The sequence below is a fragment of the Colletotrichum abscissum genome, assembly GCF_030869225.1.
Source record: "Colletotrichum abscissum strain IMI 504890 chromosome Unknown Scaffold_17.1, whole genome shotgun sequence".
Lineage (NCBI taxonomy): Eukaryota > Fungi > Ascomycota > Sordariomycetes > Glomerellales > Glomerellaceae > Colletotrichum > Colletotrichum abscissum.
The window spans coordinates 348,138-366,277 of record NW_026850065.1 but is presented as its reverse complement, the minus strand read 5'-3'; the positions used below and the strand labels follow the sequence as shown (position 1 = coordinate 366,277).

At 49.6% G+C, this 18,140-nt stretch overlaps 7 protein-coding genes across 7 annotated transcripts; 4 read left to right on the top strand and 3 right to left on the bottom strand.

Moving 5' to 3' along the window:
* Nucleotides 1-2,119: 2,119 nt before the first annotated feature.
* Nucleotides 2,120-2,392, bottom strand: CABS01_07782 (uncharacterized protein; the record flags this gene model as incomplete). The annotated part of the gene is made up of 1 exon (XM_060541144.1): nt 2,120-2,392. The coding sequence occupies one exon, from the start codon at nt 2,390-2,392 to the stop codon at nt 2,120-2,122; it is 273 nt and encodes a 90-aa protein (XP_060402644.1).
* A 620-nt stretch (nt 2,393-3,012) lies between these two features.
* Nucleotides 3,013-4,164, top strand: CABS01_07781 (uncharacterized protein; the record flags this gene model as incomplete). Its single annotated transcript, XM_060541143.1, has 1 exon — nt 3,013-4,164. One exon carries the CDS (start codon nt 3,013-3,015, stop codon nt 4,162-4,164), a length of 1,152 nt encoding a protein of 383 aa, XP_060402643.1.
* Nucleotides 4,165-4,966: 802 nt separating this feature from the next.
* CABS01_07780 (cation transporter) lies at nt 4,967-7,005 on the top strand (the record flags this gene model as incomplete). The annotated part of the gene is made up of 2 exons (XM_060541142.1): nt 4,967-6,248; nt 6,305-7,005. The coding sequence occupies 2 exons, from the start codon at nt 4,967-4,969 to the stop codon at nt 7,003-7,005; spliced, it is 1,983 nt and encodes a 660-aa protein (XP_060402642.1).
* Nucleotides 7,006-8,707: 1,702 nt separating this feature from the next.
* On the top strand, nt 8,708-10,292 carry CABS01_07779 (uncharacterized protein; the record flags this gene model as incomplete). The annotated part of the gene is made up of 5 exons (XM_060541141.1): nt 8,708-8,978; nt 9,099-9,550; nt 9,608-9,707; nt 9,874-10,196; nt 10,251-10,292. The coding sequence occupies 5 exons, from the start codon at nt 8,708-8,710 to the stop codon at nt 10,290-10,292; spliced, it is 1,188 nt and encodes a 395-aa protein (XP_060402641.1).
* A 290-nt stretch (nt 10,293-10,582) lies between these two features.
* CABS01_07778 (uncharacterized protein) lies at nt 10,583-10,783 on the bottom strand (the record flags this gene model as incomplete). The annotated part of the gene is made up of 1 exon (XM_060541140.1): nt 10,583-10,783. One exon carries the CDS (start codon nt 10,781-10,783, stop codon nt 10,583-10,585), a length of 201 nt encoding a protein of 66 aa, XP_060402640.1.
* A 1,810-nt stretch (nt 10,784-12,593) lies between these two features.
* On the bottom strand, nt 12,594-13,026 carry CABS01_07777 (uncharacterized protein; the record flags this gene model as incomplete). Its single annotated transcript, XM_060541139.1, has 2 exons — nt 12,594-12,801; nt 12,863-13,026. The coding sequence occupies 2 exons, from the start codon at nt 13,024-13,026 to the stop codon at nt 12,594-12,596; spliced, it is 372 nt and encodes a 123-aa protein (XP_060402639.1).
* Nucleotides 13,027-14,995: 1,969 nt separating this feature from the next.
* Nucleotides 14,996-16,915, top strand: CABS01_07776 (uncharacterized protein; the record flags this gene model as incomplete). The annotated part of the gene is made up of 3 exons (XM_060541138.1): nt 14,996-15,047; nt 15,109-15,651; nt 15,852-16,915. The coding sequence occupies 3 exons, from the start codon at nt 14,996-14,998 to the stop codon at nt 16,913-16,915; spliced, it is 1,659 nt and encodes a 552-aa protein (XP_060402638.1).
* Between the last annotated feature and the right edge of the window lie 1,225 nt (nt 16,916-18,140).

Here is an 18,140-nt window from a genome sequence, read left to right as displayed (position 1 = left end):
CCAAGACGGCTTGAATCTATTCCAAGATCACAGGAGTTGCAGCAGATTATTGATGTAGTCATCTCAAAAATAAACAGAATTTGGGAAAAGACTGGAGAGAAGCACAGATCAAACACAACTTCTTGGCACAGAAGCTGAAAAAAGAGAATTTCGCCCTGCCTCGGCTTGGCGGGCCTCGAACCGAAAGCTGGCAAGTGAAGCGTCTTGACTACGTTGGGAACCAAGCCTGGGATGTTCTCACCAGAGAGGAAAAAATGACCAGCTGGTTAGCTCCTTTGTAAGAGATGGACGGCACGTATTGCTCGGTCAAAAGGCTGACAAGCCCGAAAAGGCAAGTTCTTCAGTGTTGTTGTTTGGTTGGACCGGGTCGAGACCCATAAGGTTTTGGAGTCGTCTCAGGAACCCCTGATGAGGCTGTTTGATCGATGCGATCTCGAAATCTGGGATTACCCAAATGGGATGGACTGCGGGCCCAAGGATGGCACAGATCCCTGACAGACCCTGACCTTTTGTGACTGGACTGGACGTTGTCAATGGCGGTCAACCACTGACCTGCTGTTCTTGGTAGGCTAGAGAACCAATGCAATTTAGCCAGGGCTACGGCAAGTCTTTTGCCGAAGTCGAAGGGGGAGGGAGGAATCGAGAAATAGGCGCTTCCGAAGCGAACGTCGCCGGTCCGGGGTTCAGTTAGCTTGCCAGGTCTCGCGTCGCATTCTACGGTGGCACCCATGTGAGTTGTGTTGATCTCTAGCCCGAGCGTCGCTGGGCGTGCAGTGGCTAGAGAGCCAGGAATGAAGAGGAAATAAAGAGCGAGACTGGGAGCAGAGGCAATGGGTATGATGCAAGAGCCAAGTGAGACTGACAGCTGCCACTGAGCATAGAAAGTCAATCTGGATCGACGACAAGGGAAGACGCTATGAGCAAGCAAAAACACATAATGATTGATGAGTAATTCGGATCAGATTTCGTCAAGCCGCAGATCAACGAGATGTTTCTCGTTACAGTGAATTTGCAACATACTTTTCATCCCATTGAACATCATTTACGGGGAAACTGACATGTCTTAAGGACAAGCTCTAAATCTTTCGGGACTGGATGATCTGGGGAGGATATGTGAGGACCAGAGCCACGGGTTCAGTTAATTTATCGGACTTTTCGACCGGGAGGACTAACTCCCGCCCACAATACAAGCACTGGCGATAGATTACTTTTTAATTAAATGACCTACGTGCCACTGGGCCATGTGTGACACACAAAAGCGCTTGAGCATTTCAAACTCTCAGCCTCCCAGTAGCCACCCTCGGTGCCTGACGAGCTTAATGCTACGACTCGTACGAGGCAATGCAACCCAGCACCATTCTTTTTCGCACTGGTGCACCGCATGCTCTGACAGCTCTGTGCCGTAGGATGAGGTTGAGCTTGCCATCGGATGGCACTTGAGAAAAGACTCAACGTCGTCCCATCGCCCAAAGTCCTGGCTCTCTCGCGCGTCAGCATCATCAACCCAGCACAACTCTTCTTGAGCGTCGCAGAGCCCTCGAAACCAGCTCACTGTCGTCCTGTTCCCCTCTCACAGGATACAGTCCCTAAAACCCCGAGAGCATCATGTCGCAAGCCACTCTCTCGTGGTAGCCGAAGCTGGGGGAACAAGCTAGACAGAAAGGATCTGAATGGTGGACAATTGCCGGGTGCCCAAGTCAACCTCATGCCGCTTCCAAGTGGAGGCCCCATGATGGTGGATTCTATCTCACGATGCCGCGTTTTAGAGCGTGCCGGGGGGGTTTTAGGGTGCTGGAGAAGACTTCTTCCCTCGTCTTCCTCATCGCTTCGGCCCCGAAAGCAAAGAAAGATTGGAAAGCTACAGGGATGTGATGCGCTCGGCCCGGGGGACGTTAGGGGCACGTTGGGGGACGCTAATCCCTGAATGGCCCTCTGGCACATCACTGTTGCGCAGAGACCCCTTTCTTCGAATCCCTTCGCCTCCAGATGATCCATGCGGTTGGATTTTCTCCCCATTCAAACCATTCTTCTTTCGTCATTTTGGCTGCTTTTTGACCAGGGGCTCTAACTTAACTATCTCGCTTCAAGCCGTCATCGCCCTGGCCTGAACCACTTGCGGTCACCGCAATCCCTTCAAGAAGGCCGGTTGGGCGCATGCAGAATCCGAAGCAACCATGAGTTGGCAGCAGGGCACCTCCCTGTCAATTCGGCCGTGTTCCCGAATAGAAGAGACTGGATGGAGGCGGCCATCCGAACCCCCATGCTCCCTGAGTGAATCCTCGATCCAGGCGACATGAGACAAACTGTGCGTGTGAGGCCAGTTGGGACGGCACTTTGCAGCACGCGGACGACTTGGGCCACAATGATGGCCGTGACGTCCTTGCCGCACCATGGCTATTTCATCCCATTATTCTAGTATGATCGTCGCTAAGGGGGTGGTCGGGGCCATGAGTAGTACTTTGCGGCACGTTACGACCTCGACCTAGACACACTCTTCCACGAGGCGGCGTTTACTGATGGCTGAGCAAGACAGAAAGCAGGCAGAGCAGGCTTGCCTTCTCGGTTACGATCCCATGTGTGAGAGAAAGCGGGAACGGCATCTAGAAGGGATGGGAAGAAGCCCGTCATGGGTTGTCATCGTCGCAGACTGTCTCGTCTTGCCCCATTCTTGCCTATGCGCGCAGTAAAAGAGCCGTGAGATAATGGAAACGACTGATCTGACATCAGACACACTCAGATCTATATAATAGTGATGATCCCACCTGTCATCCCAACTCTCTTTCCTTTCCTCCTCATCCAGCAACCAACAAGCATCCTTCTCTACTCTTCAATCTTTCAGTTCTGTGAACTTTTTTACGTTCTCGACACTCTTTCTTGTCCTGATCCAACTACACACCGCTAGCCGGTCTATTACAATCTTTTTCAACTTTTAACTTCTAAACCCCGTTCGATTCTTCGACACTCAGTAAACGTTGCTTCAATCAACCCTTCACAGCCTTTAAATCAGCAAACATGTCTTACTCCAAGATCCTTCTCATCTCCGCCGCTCTGGCCGCTGTCGAAGCCCGCTTCGGTCAGGAGCAGGTCCCCGTTCAAGCCGTCTCTTCTCTGCAGGCTGGCAACCCCGGTGAAGCTGCCACCCTCGCCGGAGGTATCCCGGGCGTTCTCCTCGCCGCCGCCGACCCTTGCGACAAGCTGACTCTCGCCGACAAGATTGCCGCCCTCGGTACCGGCGCCGATGTTCTCGAGGCTGCCAAGGGTGTCGTTGCCGCCGAGCAGAACTTCAACCCCTTCGTCGTCAGCGTCCCCAGCATCTGCGGCGATGCCTCTCTCCCCGCTACCGAGGCCCTCCGTGGCATCGTGCCCCTCGTCGACCCGGCCGTCACCGGATCCGATGCCGAGAACGCCAACTCGGCCACTTCTCTGCAGACCCCCTTTGATGCCACTGGCCTGTCTGTCGCAGAGGTGATGCAGGCTCAGGGCTTCTCCAACTTCACCATCAAGGGCCAGGCCGCTGGTGGTGCTGCTGCCGGAGGCAATGCCAACGCCGGCAACAACAATGGCAATGCCAACACTGGTAACGCCAACAACAACCAGAACAACGGCAACCAGAACAACAACAACAACAACAATGCCGGCAATGCCAATGCCAACACCGGAAATGCCAACGCTGGAAGCTCCTGTGGCGGTGCCGCCAGCGGAAACGCCGGTGCGAGCAACAACACCGGTAACGCTAACACTGGCAACGCGAACAACAACAATAACAACCAGAACAACAACCAGAACCAGAACGCCGGCAACAACAATGCCAACAACGGCAATGCCAACACTGGAAACGCCGGCAACGCCAACAATGGTGGAGCTGCCACCGGTGCCGCTGACTTCGGAAAGTGCACTCCCACTATCGACTTCCAGCTTGGCCGTGCCGGCCGCAAGGCTGACGAGGGAACCTTCCTGCCTACCGACGCTCTCGTTGCCCAGGGTCAACAGGATGCCCTCAACCCCAACATCATCATCAACCGCGTCTGCGATCAGCTCACTAACGTCTGCGAGGCCAACGATGCTGCCAAGACCCAGTGCCTGGACGCCAAGGCTCAGATTCTGGCCTCCGGTGACAAGAGCGCAGCTGTTGCTACCACCTTCAACGGTCTCCTCGGATTCTAAGCGGAGAAGTAGCTGGCGGAATGGAGGAGTCCTCAAGGGATTTGTTTTCTTTTGTCTCTATAATTTTCATACCGGTCTAACAATACCGAGGAGCATGGCATATGTATCTTACGACAAAAGGGACTCTGGAGCTTGGTTTCACATGGCTGGGTTTGGCTGTCTTTGGACATGGTAGCTGGGTGTTCACGAGTAGGATGTTTGAATAAATTGGCTTGCCCGAACTAGTGTCCCACCTCATGAAATGTACTCGATTCGACATGCTTTCTGTGAAGCAACTTGATGCTTCTCGTTTACTCCTTAAGCCCATATATCTTGGCCTACCTTATGTAAGTTGTTGGCTGAAGGGCGCTCTCTGGACTCTAAAATCGTCGGTGAAGCTCGGTGAGATTAAGCTTCAACGGGCCCACGTGCCAAGCGAGATGAAGAAGCACCGGCTCTGCAGACGGTGCCCCTTTAGCGCAAAATTTTGTTGTCTCCTTTGACGAATGACTCGGCTTGGTCAAGTGGCTCTTACCCACCCCTGACCCCCTCTCACCGACAATTTGTGAGCTGTGAAGAGGTTGAAAGGTTCCAAATGTTGTGTTGACGGCAAAGTGTTTGACAGGCGTTTTGTGCGAATTTTTGCAACTGTTTCCTCTCGGGAAGTGGCCAAGGGATAGGTTGAGTGAGTAATTAAGAGTTGACGACAGCAAAAAAGTCGGCCTTGGCTGCGCAGATCTACTGAACTTGGCAATCGCGATTTGGAAAGTTTAATCTATTTGCCGGCTCGGCGTCCAAGGGTATCGACGACCTCCTGGTTGAGATGTCAACACTCACAATGCCACAATCTGCGACGAATTCTCGTCAACGCTACCAAGATGAAGAAAACTCATCCAAGAGCGGGCTCCGAGCACTTTTACCACCTCTCAACTTCATAACACTGCATTATGCATACTTTATCGGCACGACGCTCCTCGCATCGGCAATCTTCTACGCCTCGTCAAATCCACACGGCAGCATCAGCTATGTCGACTCGCTTTTTCTCGTCATCTCTGCCATGACGGAAGCCGGACTCAACACGGTCAACCTCAGCGAGATAACTATGTGGCAACAGGTAATGCTATGGCTGCTTATCATTATCGGCAGTTCTGTTTGGGTATCGATATGGACGGTCATGGCGAGGAAGCATGTCTTTGAAAAGAGCTTGCGGGTGGTCGCTCGTGCCCAGAAAGAAGGAAGCCGGCATGATTGTGGCCTACCAGCCTCCAATAACAGTGTTGCTGCGGCTCAGGAGAAAGGAGCTGCGAGTGGCACCGGCTTGATTGATGTAGATACATCATCTCAACCTCGAACCGTGGGTAATAACATTACTATCGGAACCACTGGAAATATCACCCACCGTTCAACACCTTCGACCCTCTCAGACAAGACACCCACTCGACCTTGGCTATCCTTTCTCAGCGCTTCCAAGGAGGGCCGCAACTCCCAGTTCCACTCCCTAACCGGGCCCGAACGCTCCCGTCTGGGAGGCCTTGAATACCGGGCCCTTCACCTCTTGTCCATCGTGGTCCCACTGTATTCGGTGCTCTGGCAATTACTAGGAAGTCTTGCTCTCGGAGCCTGGATTGCGAACAAGATGCCGACAGTCGCAACATCCAATGGTGCAAACCCGTGGTGGGCCGGCATATTCTTCGCCGTCTCAGCATTTAATAACTCGGGGATGTCATTGCTGGACGCCAACGTAGTGCCATTCCAACAGGCATATTTTGTGCTCATAACCATGGGCTTACTCATCCTCGCGGGCAACACGGCATATCCGCTGTTTCTGAGACTCATCTTTTGGGCAGCGTTGAAAACACTTCGTGCAACGACCACCGAGGAAAAGTTGGCCGAGCTGAAGAGCACATTGAAGTTCATCCTGAAGTACCCGCGTCGAGTTTACACCAATCTTTTCCCATCGCGACCGACGTGGTGGCTTTTATTCATGGTCCTCATGACGAATGGCATTGACTGGATGGCATTTGAGGTTCTCAATATCGGTAACCCGGTTATTGAAGCTATTCCTGCCGGGGCTAGAGTGCTGGACGGTTTATTCCAAGCTTTAGGTATGTCCCCCTTTCCCATCCACTACAAAAAAAGACAACTACTGACTGAGCCGTAGCTGTCCGCTCTGGAGGTTTCTACGTCATCCCAATAGCCTCCGCCTATCCAGGGCTGCAGGTACTGTATGTGATCATGATGTACATCTCCGTGTATCCTGTGGTGATCACTATGCGGCACTCCAACGTCTACGAAGAGCGGTCTCTAGGAATCTACGACGACGATGAACCATCTCTAGTCTCTTCCCACCCGGGCGCGAAAAAGGATCCAAGCAGTACCAGTATTTTGACACACTTTCTACGCGAGAATCTAAGCTTTGCTGGTGTTGGTGCTGCAAAAACCGAGAAGAGAGGCAGCGGATTTGAAACTCGAATGAGTTTCGTGAACCAGCAAATCCGTGGTCAACTAGCACACGATCTGTGGCTTCTCGCACTGGCTGTTCTCATCATCGTAACTATAGAGACGTCACACTTTCTGGAAGATCCGGTGCACTTTTCGGTTTTTAATGTCATATTTGAAGTGGTTTCTGGGTACGGCTGTGTTGGTATATCTGTTGGGCTTCCTAAAGATGCCATGAGTTTCTGTGGAGGATGGCATCCCGGGAGCAAACTAGTCTTATGTCTCGTTATGTTGAGAGGGCGTCATCGAGGTTTACCTGTGGCCCTGGACAGGGCTGTGCGATTGCCTGGACAGAGGCTGTTGGAGGAGGAAGAGGAAGATTGGAGACTGAGAGGGGCTAGGAACAGGTATGGAGTGGCGTGAAAGGCTGCAAAATGGAAAAGCTATACATGTTACACGCATACTTCATTTGCAGAGGAATAGTAAAGAATCGGAGAGTCCGTCGAAAGGACCAGACCTTTATCCCTGTCAGCCTTGCGCGGGCGTACTTGTACATTCAAACTTGCAAACGAACCTTTGCTACAGTGTTTCGAATACTTCTAAGGCCGTAATTCTATGAAACTTTGAGGCGAAGCACATAGTCATGAGCCGTTTATTTACAGTACTTCTAAAGGCTGGGTGAATGTACATGACTACCCACGTCTCCTAAGTACCGATTCTAAGGAATCCCCAATGGCCTTTCACCTCAACTTTGCGTGAATCAGTCCGAGTCTCCACGGTCGCATTTCCCTTGAAGTTGGAGGGATACACGAGGGGCTACCGGAGTGACACACTTCGGGATGTACGACGCCACAGAGCCCATGCATGCTGGGAACGGTTAAGCAAAGACGTAATGTCGCAGCCACATGATCATCACCAAGACACAGCTGAGATAACTGTCTAGGAAGGAAAGGTGGCCTGAAAAAGAACAACCTCGACTCACAAGGAGATCTTTGAGATGTACTGGGTAGAGCCGTTGACTTGGGACGCCTCTGTCAAACTGTTTCTTTGAGACCTGTCATCAGCCAACCAAATAATAAAAGTCAGAGAACTCAATGCATCTTAATGGACATAGATATAAGTTGCTGCCTAAGATGTATCATTGGGATGTTGGCACGCTAATGATCCCCTCGGGCGGCACTCGTCAGCGCCCCCATTTTCGTACCGGTCAAACGGCTCTGACCAGCGATGTTGGCTCACGCGGTGGCTGTGACGCCTTGAACGCCACGTGAGTCCTCAATTTTAGGTCTTTCTGGTCTGGAAAGCAGACCCAAGAACGTAGAATAGAGACTAAGGTATGGAATGAAAGAACTTCCATACTGCGACACAACTATCAAAACCTGACCGAGGCGATCAGATCATATAGCTTGTGTGACTTGCTTGTCATAGTGAGAAGCTTCCTTCTTCTTCTTCGAGATTTCGCCAAACCTACGGTTTTCAGTGCGATGTTGGCACATAAGTAGCTTCCACGAATATAACCATAGGGGTCATGGTTTGATGTAGAAACAACCAAAACCTCAAAGATTAAGCTTCTTAAGCATGAGAGAGAAGATTGACACGCGACGCTATACGTTTCTAATAGACTGTAACTGTCGCAAGCTACTATCATTCTCACTACTGTGAATGGACACCAGGCTGGGCATGCTATTGACCTTAGTCGCGTTAAATGCGTCTATCATTTTAGCAGTATACTGGCATGCGTACGCAAGAAAAAGCTACGTTACTTGCTCCTCATGGTTATCAAAGAAACTCATGATAGGCACCCACTCAGAAAATGCGCCTCTGAATCAAGACAAGCTATGCCATGAACCAATGAGAAACAGGGCGCTTCCCGAGAACAGCGGTCAGTCCGTTTTCGACGTTACACCATTCAGTTAGACACTACTGTTTTCAACGGCACAAGGCTCATAATTGGCTAGAGGTCAATAGATGTGGAGGCTAATGTCTTAAGGTGCCTCACGTTTGATGCAAAGGCGGACTGGTTAGACAGAGGGGACACTAGGAGGAGAGTGGCTTGGCATAAGGTCACTACCTCCCTCAGGAACAAAAGCTCGGACAAAGCAAAAAGCTTTTCAAAGAAATCGAAATGGATTTTCTGTTGTCTCTGTTGCTTGCGCACTGGCTTGAATACTGTGCAGACGGTGGTGTTTGGAAGCTCAATTACCTTACCTTACATTGCCAAGTTGTCTTAATATTAGAAACAGTAATAAATACTCTCAACTCCGCTTTAGTAGTTAGAGTTGATTCTCCACATATCAAGTTCTCAATTGAACCTCTATATCGAAAACAAGTGGACTCCATCATTCGGAACAGAATTACCACGCATATACCTGCAGCGGTCATCGTCCAAGAATATCGTAAGTCTTGTGCTCGTCCCCAAAGTTTTAGCTCACTCGAGAGTTCTTCTTCTATGAAGATAGAAGTTACAGATGCTTTTGGCTTGAATGGACCGAACTCTAACATACTCTTAACTCCAGGACCCAGTACTACCGTTTCAGAGCAGAACTCGATGGAAATACCTCGGAAAATCCTTGTCCATCGACAGTTGGATAACACTGTTTCTGCAGTAGTGAGGGCTGTGATATGTCTTATCGTTGTTCTCGATGGCCACGTCCTAACCTTGTCATCAACAATTCGCCGAGTAACTACCTTGATGTTGTGTATCGATATGATCACAGAGTTTCGGAACGGTTTTCGAAAGTCAAAAGGCGGCGATAGAACCCGGATTGATACTCAAACGGGGTTCTATTACGCTTCAGCTATATGGATCGCGGTCTTTGATAATGACAATTCTCTTTGGAATTTCAAAATCATCCAAATTTTGGTGGTTTTGGGCGACATGTGCCAGCAAAAGAAAACTGGGACCACTCATGGAGCGTCAATCATGGTACTGTTTCTATTTGTGAACCATCATATACCTTTTCAACTGGTAAGTATTCAAATTAGTGGAACGCTGCCATTATAAACAAGATGTTAACTTTTGAAGCAGGATGATATTCCTGGAGACTCATCCCTTTCGGACCTGCATCGAAGAGATGTCTTTCTCGAGTTATGCAAGTCCAATAACACAACACAAGAAGCTACTGGTGAGTGGCCTGCTTAATTTCCTTTCTATCTCCAACTGTGAACTTGATGTTTAACCCCTTTCATATTCCCGTTATGATGATGCTGCTATGCGTATTCAAACAAGCCGTCTTTGTTTCCCGCCTAGAGTCGTGCAATCAAGATAGACTGTGCTAACTGACTCCTTAGGTGAAAAGCGTGCAGGCGAGGGCTGGACTCGTTCAGAAATTACATCTCTGATGTCAACAATTGTAACGCCCCTTGTGGGACCGGCTGTGGGAGCGTTCTGGGGCTCAATCTTCGCCTTTGCAAGCCCCAAAATTTTGCAGAAGATATGTACAGCGTTGAAAGATTGGCAGATGTCTAGACCAGTGACATCAGGAGCCCGTTGGGCAATGGACTCCGCGCGACCCATCATTCCGTCTAGCCCTTCACAGATGGAAGCCGGCACTCGGATAATAGCCACGCAAAACGTTCATCCCAGCATACACGTCCTTCCACCGCCTGCAACGGCAAGTCGCTCACATCCCATAATGTGGCTCAGCAGCTAATCTCCGAGGGATCAGATCAGGGCTTCAAGGAGCCGCACATTCTTTGGCCGCTGGTGAGCGAGATTTATTACAGCTGAGCATCAGGGCGCGTCGATTTTGGTCATTCATCGGTTATTCTGTGCTGTAAATTAGTCCTTCTAACTGTTTTTCTTCTTAGACGATGTGATAGATCATTTGTACGTTCTTTGCTAATGTATCGCTTTCAATCTACGCGAACAATATCTTATCTGGGGTAGAACACATTCGCTGGCCACTCTCAGACTTATACCAAGGATGATGGTAACGGCCAAAAATGACATGGCTATCTGAAATGCTTCATATCTAACTAGAAAGTTCTCTCTTACTTATCATCTCCTTTCCTCCCGTAATTTGCAAGTCTCAATCTTGTGGCGGACGAGATTATCATCTCTTGTAAATCCCTCACCGCAGTCGGTGCACGTGTGCTTCTTCGGATTTTCCCTTTTCTTGTGCAAGGCGTCTCTATGTCGTTCTAGATCTTTCGGGGCAGCGAATCTCTCTGGACACAGTGTTGGAAATGCCCTGGGCATGGGGAAAAGACATTGATAAGGCCTCAGGTGTTTGTCTCGGTGTCTCCTGAATTAAGTTATTACATTTCCTGGACTGTTGGGGTCCATATGGATTACTCACGTAAGATCCCCAGGTTGTTCGAATACCTCTCCACAAGGCTCGCACACATGTTGGATCTCATATGCCATTTGAGCAGCCCGGGCCGTTGCCTCTTCATCAGTCATACCTAAACCCACCGGAACCTGCGAAAGCCGCTGATCAAATGGGGGGTTTCCCCATGGCGACAATCCACCCTCGGGAGCCTAGAGCCCTGAAGATGTGGTTCCAGAAGTACATGTATGGCCAAGGGAGGCGAGGTGATGAGCTTTGTTAGTCTGGGCAGGCCTGTGGAAAGCATTGGGGAGGCCGAGTGCGCCATGAGATGCCGAACCAAATTCGTACAAGTGTTGGTCGTCCTCAGAGAGAGCCTCCAACTGCCATGCCGTGTTCAAAGAATAGAACATGTCCTCTGTCTCGCCATCATCAATCTCCACGCGCTGCATTTTGGCGAACACAAGTCCTGTTGCACACATATGGGGATCAGTAGAGCCCCCGGTTCAGGATGGGCGAAGGTACATACATCCACGGCCTGATTTGGCCGCAGCTTAGGTCAGAGCAGCAATGCCGTTGGTGAACAAATGATTTAGTATCAATTTTTTCGGTTCCCTGGGTTAAATCAGTGGTCACTCTCGTGAGAAAGGCCTCCCGCAGTAGCTGATATTATAGGTTTGTGATACATACTAGTCCAATGATGCACAAGTGATTTGGAAAATTGATATGTGAGGTATTGGTGAAGATAACAAAGCCCCAAAACCCAAGGGAATCCGTATTTAAATGTACGCAATACGGTAGTTTTTCCAATGAAGTCCCCGTTCCCTACTGCGGACCGCAGTTAGCACGTGTAAGATCTGTCCTCACAAGCTGTTGTGTACCGTTTGCTCCTCGCTTACTGCAGGAGTGATGCCATGCACTGATATACCATCCAGCATAATCAATATTGGGGATTTGGGATCACTCGTAGTCTCCTTCAATACTTAGTAAGGTCGCTATTGATGGTGTTGTCAGCCTGCTTCGTGAAGGCAAGGAAATAAAGTCCCACAAGGACGCTCCGCCAACCATTGGTCGCTGCAGCACGAACGCGCATAGTTATTGTCATCTGCCTCTTTCTGTTAGGCTAGCTTAGAAAGCCTTGAAGTTGGCCTCCGGCATTAGCTTGAGAAATGTGCATGAATGTCAGCCAATTAGAGCAAGCCTTGCGCGGAAGGGGGGCGGTTTAGGGTGCATCCGAGTTGAATCCAGTGCGACTGACTTGTCAGTTCATTGACTGGAAGTCATTTTTGAACCCGATCAATGGTCTAGGTGTCCTTCTAAGTCAAGTTAAACAAAGTATGGTTTTGATTAACTCCAAGACGGGTTTGCTGGTGGGTGAGGACGTCAAGTGGGAGCTACTCAAGCAGAGAGAACAGCATCATTCTGACCGGGCTGACTATGTCCTGAACGCGCAACGGGATCAGAACTTGAAATCTAATGTGAATGAATGGATTACATAGGGGTATCGAGATTTCACGAAGTTTGGGAAAATATCTCAATGTGAATATTTATATTGCCTCATTACCAGCATCCAGGATATTCATAAAATGGCTTGGGAGAGCTGAAAATATTCAAGGCGAGTTTCAGGTAGCAACGTCATGGTCAACATATCAAATTTATGAACGCGCACTATAAGAAAATATTTAAAGCAATACGAACGCATTGCCTGAATAATGAATCCGTAGCAAAAGCAAAGCCGCTTTAACCCATGAATTGATGTTGCTTTTGCCGATGGCGGTACAGGTTATCGGCCCTTGTGAATGTTTCGGTGCACTCAGGACAATCAAATTCATCCCTTCCAATGCCATGAGTGGCCTTGTGTCGGTCCAAACCCTTCTTATCCGCAAATCTTGCAGTGCAATTCTCAACTGTACAAGCGCATGGCTTGCTATGCTTCCTCATGTGGCGACTGAAGATCTAATGTCAGCGACACCGTGCAGGCATGAAAGCAGTGAGGTGTATGAACCTACTTGAGCTCATGCTTCTTCTCATAGCTTCTAGTACAGTTTGGGTCCCCGGTACAAACGAAAGGAAGTTGATGCGGTTGTTGTGGAGGATTAGACTCAAGAGGGAGAGCGGCGGCGGTATGCAGGGAGGTCTGGACCGCCTCCTGAGCGTACATTTCGGCGTCCATACCGTTCCAGACGTCTAATCCCTGTGATGGTAGCTGGTGGGAACTGACCCCGTGCGAAGATCCACCCCGAAACGCCTAGAGCGCTTGAGATGCGGCTCCAGGAGACTGATAGTCAGATTGCGCGGCGTAATAATTGGGGCTGAACGAGCTCGTTTGCGTGTGAGATAACAGTGAAGGGTCGATGGGATCGTCAGAAGTAGGGGCGTAGGCGTCGTTTACGTAACCACCAGTGGTGGGCAGCCAACCCCATGGCTCATTGGCCCTAGAATAGTCGTGGGTTACCCGAGAGGTTCCGTTGTGTTGAGACTCTCGAGGCATGACAGTATTTGAACTTGATTTTGGGTCTTCGGGGCAGTATTCAGTACTCAGATGATTCTGCAGGCTCTCTCTTCCGTATCTCTGTACGTGACCTAGAGCAAACTTGGTTAAACAACCGCGGCAGCAGTGTCTTGACTTATCGAAGATTACATACCTCTGGGTGCCCCAAAGAAAGTCCAAAATAAGGTACCAAAACAATCAATCTTTGCCCGGCGGATAATATCGAACTCAAGCTGACGAGGTGTTATTAGCAAAAGCCTCCCGCAGTGTTTTCGCGGTTCCACAGCGATGAATACATGTATCCGCAACCAGAACCAAAGAGTTTGACACCCAATTCAGAGAAACGTTGTGAAAATGTGTCAGTCAGTACTCACAGATTTCCTATCACAGATTTATCTTCCGATACTTACAAGTCTTCTCAGACAAGTTGAGATGATACAGCGATGGATAGCGTGCATGAACTACTATGCCAGGAAAAGAAGACTGCGCTCAACTCATCGAATTCAACATGAAAGCGTGGATAGTGCCATCTGTGGTGGATTTGACCAGAAATAGAGGCCCCTTTTAAAGTATTTGCATCTTTCAGAGATCGAATATCTATGTAATTTTGAACAGCTTGATTAGAGGAATTCGGCTTTTACACTTCTTTCTTGTTCTTCCAACTTCTCTAGACATGCTCGTTACATGTTCCCTCCAGCAGCGAATCATTCATCGCCCGACGTTCGACCCAAGCGGCACTACTTGCGCATGCTGCCAAGATTGGCTAGAGTGTTGCCTATACGTCCAAAGCACGTCGTCTTAGTGGAGAAAGAATTCGGTGAACCTGTCGTATGCGGATGGCTCGATGAGATGGGACTAACGTACTTGCAGCCGGTTGCAGGTCAGGATGCGGGAGGCCAACCATCCTCACGATCACGTTGACCAATTAGCATGAAGTGGAAGGCTCTACTGAGGCCTCAAAGTTGTTGGAACATTCAGGCGACCGGTTTGCTGCCTAACTAGATAAGTAAGCCACAGAAGATATTCGGGGTGACATCAGGACGCCTTGCAATATGCCTCAAAGGATGTTACCAGCCTTGGGCATTAGCAGTCGCTTCTCCTGGCTCGAATGACACCATGGTTCAACAGCAAGACCCGACATGTGGTATGTGAACCTTAGGGCCAATCATTGCTCAGAAGCTCGATTGTTGGCCTCCGCGGCCTCCCACTTTTTATGCAATCAGCTGCACCCTAGTGACTCTTGATCAATGAGTGTGGCTGCAAAATGAACAGCTGGCTGTCAGCAAATCTGTGGGATATGTTGGTACGGCCAACAACCTAGGTTGCGAGTTGGCGACTAGCGCAAATGCGCGCGGGACTTTCTTTCCGACTATTACTTTGTCAAGTTTTGCGCTTATTCGGCGATGTTTGTCCCCCTTGGGCCGCTGTGAGCGTCCTGAATGATGCTTTGGGTGCCATGTGTGATCTCTTGCACACTTTGCTTAAACAATCAAGATCCCCTCGAATTTGAAAGAATTTTACGCGTTGTTCATGTTCAAGTAGTGCGGACAGCGCATATAGCCAGCTCCTCACTTGACGTATTGCCAAGTACCTACACTCTTGGCAACGTACTATTCGGATTGATCAGGTTCCTTTTCTTAGTTTAATTCCAATGGCCAAAGGGAAATCCACGATGCGAAGTCCTGCTAGGGGATCGGGGCGAAGTGGGATATCGTCATCCCAATTCTTGCGAAAGCTTCGACTAACCTGATACCAAATTAACAGAAATGGTGACGGCCGACGGCCTGGATCACCCCATCAGTCTAGAGCTTTGCAAAAGGCTGAACAGATTCTACGAAGCCTTGATACTGCTTTCAAGTCTGATGCAGGCTTGTTCGCGCAATGGACAACAGCCGAACAAAGCTCCGAGCGATGTTTCTGAACCAGGAGATGATTATAGAATGACCCAGGAATGCCTCATGAATAAGCTGGCGCAGATATGCGACAATCGACGAGGAGGCGAAACTGTCACATCTGTGGCCATCATACAGTTACCTGACTGTTTGGTCTATGCCTTTGCATCCAACCAGAGATCTCCCAAAGAGATCAAGGAAGCAGAGACATTTCTTCTGGATCTCTTCGAATACTTGAGTAACACAAGTGCAACTTCATCAGTTCTTATGGAAGAGGCCACTTCGAAATCGGCCACCTACGTACTAGAAAAGATTTTGGCCTTCAATCATGAGCGAGTCCAGTGCTACCGCATTGGTCTGGTCCAAGGGCTCACACAGTGCATTAAAGATTGCGATAGGCGTGGATCTGTCCATGGTGAGTCTTTAACTTCAAAGATGACTTGCTGTTCTAATACCCCTTGGAGATATTACGGTCAAACAAGCATTGCTGAGGCTTCAAAGCGTGGCCGACAGATCAATGACCTCATCTAGAAACACCTCTCCTCCAGGTAATGATAAAAACTCTCCGTAATCGGAGTCTTGGTGAATCTTGCCCAACTAATCGACCATTTGCAGAGAAAACCTCGCAAGACGACGAGGCACTTGTCCGGGCAGCTGCAGATCTACGACAATCACTGATCTATCATTCCATCGTCGACAGAGGGAAACTGGGAAGGTTTGACGAATCACCACATTGGGCTGAACTACAACATTTCATCGGTCGCCTTGTCTCTTACCTGAGAGCGACTCAGACTATCTTCGTGGCGCGAAGGCGTCACCCAGAGCTTTTCGACATTGACAGCATCAAGATCAAGTTTATCCCCTCAAGCAGGCCACTGCCCAACCCGATGAACGCATTCCAGGCCGGCCTCGACCCTTTACAGCGACAAACAGTCCGCTCCGCGCACGACTTAATACCGCGAATGACGGGAGATGCGGAGATGATTGAGACTTATAGTCAATACGCGGACGAGCTCCAAGTGTGCAAGCTCGATGAGCTGATCGCGACTCAGTGCTGCAAATCCAACCCCAGAGGTTTCCGACCGATTGTGCACAGTGAGGTCCTTCTTCTAGATTGGCTTCGCAAACAGTTTGCAGAGGACATGCACTCCGTCCCTTTCTACGAGGGCAACAAATATATCGGTTGCAGCAAGCCCACCTGTCGACTTTGCGAGTACTATTTCGCTGCTCACAGCAGCGGCGTCAGAGTTCGCTCACCTCACCGCAACGTATACCGAAACTGGGCTGTTCCCGATGCTTTGGTAGAGGGAGAAACCTCACGGTACAAAGACAAAATGATTGATGCGGTTTTGGTTAAGGTTCGCGAAGACGCTCTCACTGCACTCAGGGAGAAAGTATGTGTGAGGAAGAGATTCGACTCTAACACGTACTCGTCGATGCCGACATGTCAGTCGCTTACTGGCATCTCAGTCACCTTAGATGACCTGTCGTCCCGCATCGGAGGCTTGTCCATCTCGTCTCACGTGCACCCCCGTGTTTACCCTTCTGTCGCGACAAGAATACATGTATCTAGCAACGTTGAAGACACTTGTAGTGTCGCTGCTCAGGGGACAAACGGTGGTAGCGATGATGAAAGTGGTGGTGTACTAGTATTCTCTGGTCGTAATAGGCGTTCCTAGAATTCGTGTTATTGTGTCGCTGTCGCAACAGTATTCTTTGGCCTTCCGAAGCTCTAGTGGTAATAACATCGAAGGTTCACGTATCCAACAGTCTTGACCAAGGTAGTCTGTCGTATTTTATCCTGTTTCTTTTCAAAATGCTTCAAGTTACATGAGATACCTGATTTATCTTCATGCCAATACATGTGCCTAAGGGACCTTACGAATGAATGCCGTTGAAAACTTCAGGTTCCTGTTCACCCCCGCAGTGAACTAATATCAAATGCTGTTGGTTGGCATCGCCACCTTCCTGAAGAGGAAACTGCAAAACGTAACATGTGTCCGGGATGAATTTGCGCCTTGAAAGCCTGTTTACCTTCGTTTGACGAAAACGCGCCGTTTCAGTTTCTTTTCCAATTCTATACTCGATGAAGCATGAAGATTTTACTTGTCGCACAATCACGAATACATATCACATCACGCGTTGTTATGTCTCGCCTTTTCATCCCCGATGGCTTCATTCACCGGGTGGAAATCCCACCAGTTCTGGCTGCGCCAAGCATCGTATTGCGAGACTATTGCTTGCTAGCGCCCTGGCATGCTCACATAAGCTTGGAGGCTCACCGACTCCACATTGACAACAGTTTGATGAAACTGACCATTAACGCACAAGGTTGTGAGCGCGGATGGAGCTTTAAGAGGCAGTCAATACAACCTTGGACCGCCGGCCCGGGCTTCCAAAAAGAGAACGCACGACACCGATGGGTGGGAGCCCGGGGTATAATGCGGTGCCGCGGGGTCTGGAAAACGCCATCAACTCGACGTATACCTCTCCGTATTCAGCTCCCCCTGGCCCGGCCCGCGAGCGGGGGGGACATTGAACATTTGGCGACCGCCAAGTTCCGTTGTGAGAGGTCAACGTTTTCTAGCGGACCTGAGGAAAACGCATGAGTGACGCCACGGCCCGCATCTATGCTCCTGCACAGTGGCATCCTCTGTGCCCGAGTCGCATGAAATTTCAGCTGAGTGTAGTTGCATCGAACCACACGCAACCTGGGCTTCTGCGGCCAAGAGCCTGGCGCAACTCAACACGAAAATTCGACATGTTGACTGTAATATGAATGGCATATAGAATGGAGGTGCTCCGCCGGTCGTCGCAACTTCTGGTCGTTAGCTCATCTGGTGGACAGGGACACCCATTTTTACATTCGTTACCAAGAACTCGAGCCAGACGCTGATAGATTCG